We start from the raw sequence: 5804 nt of genomic DNA, 5'->3' as shown, positions 1-5804 counted from the left end.
GTGATCAACAGCAATGTGGAAGTGTAAGCTGAATAAACCCTTTCCTCCCCAACTGCTTCTTGGTCATGATGTTTGTGCAGGAATAGAAACCCTGACTAAGACAATCTTAAAAACGTTAATTCGTTTCTAGGTAAATGTGTCTCTTTAAGATCCAGATACATTAAATTTTAACAGTGGAATCAAAAGACTGACGTTCCAGATGGTGCCTTATCTACTTTTGTTTCTGGTAAAATATGTCTATGGGCATGGCAGAAAGGTAGGTAGGAACGGCCTTGCAAGACTTGAACAACATGTTATAGAGAAGTGAGTTGTGTGCCCTCTATCAGGTCCCTTTAATTCACTCTCAGAGGGATACAATAATGCCTGTCTCTCCTCTTTCGTGGAAACAGCACAGGGATAAGAAATAGTAGGTGTCCAGTCTTTAGGGACACACATCCTGCTTTCCAGTAATGCTTTGTGGGAAATAGTTAATGGCTCTTGTGGTCATGTACAGTCTAATGAAATGTTCACATGTGGTAATACTTTCTATACAGTTTTCCAAGGATCAGACACCTGTTTTATATCAAGTTTTCCCAGCAAGTGGAGTTCCAGGTAAGAAATCTTCTATTAAATATGAGTGATTGTGGATCTCTTTAAGAACCCCCATTGCTTTTTGTACGCAGTCTGATTTAACTTCATGTCTGATGTTGTTTTGAAAATAACTCTCAGCTTCTGGCTTCTTTTTAAATTGGGTTGTTTTCCCCTTTAGGCACCTTTGTTCTATGGCTTTACTGATAATAACACAAAATTTAAACATTGTAGCATGTAGTTTCTACTACCCTGCTTTAAGCTCCAGGTGGACCAGGCTACCAGCAACCACGCTGGACCCTTGGATGCACAGATGAAAGACACATACATACACATAGCTCATTTTTAACCTGACATGGCTTGGTGGCTGGGCTCTTTTAAGCCTCCCATGGCTATCTTGCCTTTCCTCTACTTCTTGCTCAACACCTGGCATCTGCTCTCAGCTTAGTTGTGATTCTAATCTTCCACCTGGGGAAGTGGTCAATGGCCACTCCACCCGAGATCTCATATGGCTGGTGACTTTATGTCCCTCTGAGCATGGCAGATTCCTTCTCCTCCTCTGGTGTCTCCTAGCCTGCCTTCAGGAACCAGAAGCCCCACTTCTTATGACCAGCCTTTAGCCACTGGCATCTTTATTGATCGATCAAGAACCAATTGGGGAACAGGACCTTCAGAGTTCACATGCAGATTCCTGATCAAAGCATCAGAACCACTGCCTACAGAACGTGATTTTTTTTTAAAGTCGAACAAAATCCAAAGGAATTGATACAGGAGACTGGCAGAGACAGACAGCACCACCACTTGGCTTTATTATTACCAATCTTAGTCCACTCATACCGGGAAGTCCTTATTGAGCCCCTGCTATGTGTCTACTTATATTCTTAACTCCTAATATGTCTTATTATCCGAGGATCACAAAAAACATGATGCTACAGGAGCTATTCTTATTAGTTTCATTCTGAGGAGAAAAAAATAAAGTATTGGGAGTTAAAGTGTTTGTTTAAAACAGTGGTTCTCAACTTCCCTAATGCCCCAACTCTTTAATACAGTTCCTCATGTTGTGGTAGCCCTCAATCATAAAATTATGCCATTGCTACTTCATAACTGTAATTTTACTACTACTATGAATTGTAATGTAACCATATGATATACAGGATATGACTTGTAACGTAACTATCTAATATGCAGGATATCTGATGTGAATCCCCCAGAGGGGTCATCACCCACAGACTGAGAAGCACTGGTCTAAAGTCAACCAATAGAAAGCAGTGTGGCTGAGATCTGAACTTAGATAAACCTGTGTGTGTGTGTGTGTGTGAGTGTGTATATATATATATATATATATATATATATATATATATATATAACCATTTTGTGGTGTGTAAATTGGTACTGGATACAACTCAGAATACCCTGGTACTTATTGAGAGGATTTATTCATGAGTTAAAGAAAACATGGACATGTGTACTTGGTCTTAGTCAAAAGGCTCAGAAAAGATGAAACACGGGCACATTAGAACCAGGAGGGTGGAGGAGAAGGCAGCTGGGTAAGATGAGGAGATTTTCATAGAAAAAGAGGATGCTCTGAAGATTAGGTCCCGTAGCTTTGTCAGCCTTCTTTAGAACTACATAATAAGCACAGCCTTTAAAAGATGACTTTTGCTATCTTTTTATTGGCAAATTCCTGTATGTATGTATATAAGTATACACATATACATATATCAGATGTTTCATTTGTTCTAAATTTCTTGTATGGTAGACATATGTAAACATAGTTGCTAATTTAAAAAATAATTACATCTACCTCTTTACTTATTAGTGTGTGTATGTGTGTGTGTGTGTGCTATGCAGTGTGTGTACCATGTATGTGCACATGTGCCACAGCTTGCGTGCAGTGGTCAGGGGACAACTTTCAGGAGTTGGTTCTCTCCTTGTGCCATGTGGACTCAGGGATGAAACTCAGGTCATCATGCTCAATAGAGCATGTTTTTGTTTTTTACCAAATCTTTGCCAGACCAAGGTGCTAGGCTTTTAGGTATGATTCTGTCAGAACATATAATCTGATTTAATTGTTTTGATGTGTTTGACTGGTTAATATAATCAGAATGAATATCTATGTTACAGAGAGTGCTTGTATGTCGAAGTATGTATGTATATAAGCAGAATTGTGTATTTCACGTGTATGTGTGTACTTCAGTTATCCTCTGAAGAGTAAGAATTTGGAACTGTCTTATTGGCACGAGGCTTTCACAAATACAACCCATATCATTAGTTTGAGTAACTGAGACATGATCATGTTTTATGAAAAAGGATGTGCACTGTGGAAATTATGTGCAGACAGCTAGGTTCCTGCTGCTGAGTGCAAAAAGCTCCAGTTTAGGTGGCAGAGACCTTATTGTGATAAAGGATGAGTAAGGAGCTATGGGAGATGTGGGTGGGATGTCAGCTGCTCTCCAGGTCTGTCAAACCAGCTTGTCTCACTGAGGTGGAGTTCTGCACTATCTCTTCTATCTTGGGAAGTGTGTGTGTGTGTGTGTGTGTGTGTGTGTGTGTGTGTGTGTGAGATTGGTGGCTGGCCCTGTCAGATTGGTCCCTCGAGGTACGATGCATATGGCTGCATCTCCACAATCACTTTCTGGACAATTACTCTCATTTCATTTGGGAAGCTTGCCCAGAGTAGCAGCTAGGGACATGCGGGAGGAGGTGGCTACAGAAGAGATGGCGTGCTATTTTATGGGTAGTTGGATTCCTGTATGTGCTTAACAGCCCTTCGCTGTGAAGCAGAATCCCCTGGCACTGTGTTCTACTTTGCCCATTTGTCAGCTTCTGTTTGGCTTCTTTGTTTAGGAACAAACAACCGAAGAGCCCACAGGACCTTCTCATTTCTGTAATCTGCTAATTGTTTTCGAATGGCACTTAACAAAGCTTGACTCTCTAGGGCTGGGAAGCCAGTGGTGTGGCTTTGTCAACACCAATAGATATGTTTTAGCAGCAGCAGAGAAATTGAGGTTTCAGCTTTCTGAAAACTCTGAGACCTTTGTCTCAGTACTTAAGATGGCACACTGCCTTGCCATCTACCTGAAATGGTCAGTGCTAGGCATGCAATGACTGTAGATGAAAGTCGCCTTTTACTAGTGACAAACAGAACAGCATGCAAAGAACACACAGATGATTCATGATGATGATGATGATGATGATGATGATGATGATGATGAGCAGCAGCAGCTTTAACTGCTTGTGGAGAAACTCAAAACTTTTTTGGATGCAGAGGCCACACGTATCCAGAGGCATCCTTTTTCAAGTTTTGAGGACTTACTGGATCAACAAAAAGCTTTTTTTTTATCTGCAAAGCTAGTTTATAATATTACTGCCTGAAAATTGTGGGTAGCTGGGTTTATAGGTATGTGACATTGTACATGGCTTACCCTGACTCTGCTCAGTGAGCAACATATGTCCAGACTTTAGCCCTAACTCTATTGCTTGTTTTGTGCTTGTATTTTAATTCCTGTCCAGTTGACTTATGAGAGACCTTTATCTTTTGTACTTAGAATTACAGAAACTGCCTAGGATCTCAGAAGACCAATCAGAATGTGTGACATGACCTCTTCATACAGTTTTTTATTTTGTTTTCTCATTTTTATTAGTTCTTTGAAGATATCATACAATACATTTTGGTCACACTTACACTTTATTCCCACTCTTTTCAGATCCACTTCCTCCTTAACTACCTGTCCACTTTTGTGTTCTCTTATTTTCTTAAAACACACACACACACACCAAGTCCAATTTGTGCTGCCCATCTACCTTTGAGTGTGTGGCCTTCTACTAGAGCACGAGTGACTCCCTAGGGACCACACTCTTAAAGAAAATTGACAATCCCCCCCCAGCAGCTATCGATCGCCAACAGCACTGTGTCCAGGGTAGATCTTCATCCTAACTTCCCTTACTCCATGCTGGGATTTTGTCTGCCTTGATAGTGCACAGGTTTTGTGCATGGCCGCCACAAGCACTGTGAGTTTGCTTGTGCAGCTGCCCTGGTGTGTCCGGATGAAGGTGTTTCCTACTTATCGTCACAGTCTCTCACTCTTACCCAATGACTCGAGTCCTGGGGGAGGGGGTGTGATATGGATATCCATCCCCCAACCCCAAAGAGCTAAGCACTCTGTAACTCTTACTCTTTGCAAGTTGGCCAGTTGTAAATCTCTGTGCTGACCTCAATCTACTGCCAAAAGAAGCTTCTCTGATGAGTGTTGAGATATGACACATAAAACACATATGTATCACCTTACATATGGCATGCCACATAGGGTTTCATGTAGGCATACACTGTATAACATTCGTATTGAAAGATGCATGTCTGTCTCCTCAAACATATCCTTTACTTTTGAAGACACTCAGAACCCTTTCTTCTTGATTTTTAAAACCCAGTACATTGACATTATTTGAAGTCACCAAAATGAGAAATAGAATGCCCGGGATTATTTTTCTGATATAACTACAACTTAGCTGTCATTGGTCAACCTGGTCTTAGCCCACCCTGTCACTTTCCAACCTATGACAAATACCATTCTACTCTAGACTTCTGTTCACTCAATGCTTTTAGGTATTATGTTAGCTTAGATTTTCCACTACATAACCCTGTCACTGGGCTCTAGCACTCATTTTACATTAATATCATTTATTAAATATGTTAGCTTTATATACCTGTGCCTTGTTAGGGTTATGTAACAAAACAAACATAAACAGAATTTATGTTATACATTCGGAGTTTGTGCTAACTCTTAAAACAGGAGCAGTAGTGCACGTGTACGGCCGGGTCATCACTAACTGGCTGGAGACCTTCGATCCTGATGTGGACTACATAGAGAGGTAAGCATGTGTTCGTTCCTGTGTTACATATCTGCTACATGGCATCCTGGGGCCAGCTTCTTATGCAGTGGGAAATTGTAAGCACTTGACACAGAACTGCTATTTTTCTCTATGCAGTTTATGGTCCCTCATGCACCAGATTTCAGCTTTTACTATGTGAATGTGACTGTAACTGGCAGATTAAGTTGCTATCTTCCTTCCTTCCTTCCTTCCTTCCTTCCTTCCTTCCTTCCTTCCTTCCTTCCTTCCTTCCTCCCCCTCTCTTTCCTTTCCTTTGCTTTCTCTTTCTTTCTTTCTTTCTTTCTTTCTTTCTTTCTTTCTTTCTTTCTTTCTTTCTTTCTCTCTCTCTCTCTCTCTCTCTCTCTCTC

General features: G+C 40.9%; 1 protein-coding gene across 19 annotated transcripts in view; it reads left to right on the top strand.

Moving 5' to 3' along the window:
* Pkhd1 (PKHD1 ciliary IPT domain containing fibrocystin/polyductin) overlaps nt 1–5804 on the top strand; it is a 487582-nt gene that overhangs the window by 14731 nt on the left and 467047 nt on the right. For all 19 annotated transcript variants that reach the window (XM_021197628.2, XM_029539264.1, XM_029539265.1 and 16 more), the window contains 2 exons: nt 534–591; nt 5358–5436. In XM_021197628.2, coding sequence (XP_021053287.1) covers nt 534–591; nt 5358–5436 — 137 coding nt within the window. The remainder of the gene's footprint in view (nt 1–533; nt 592–5357; nt 5437–5804) is intronic.

Source organism: Mus pahari, chromosome 5 (genome assembly GCF_900095145.1).
Source record: "Mus pahari chromosome 5, PAHARI_EIJ_v1.1, whole genome shotgun sequence".
Lineage (NCBI taxonomy): Eukaryota > Metazoa > Chordata > Mammalia > Rodentia > Muridae > Mus > Mus pahari.
This window is presented reverse-complemented; position numbering and strand designations above follow the sequence as displayed.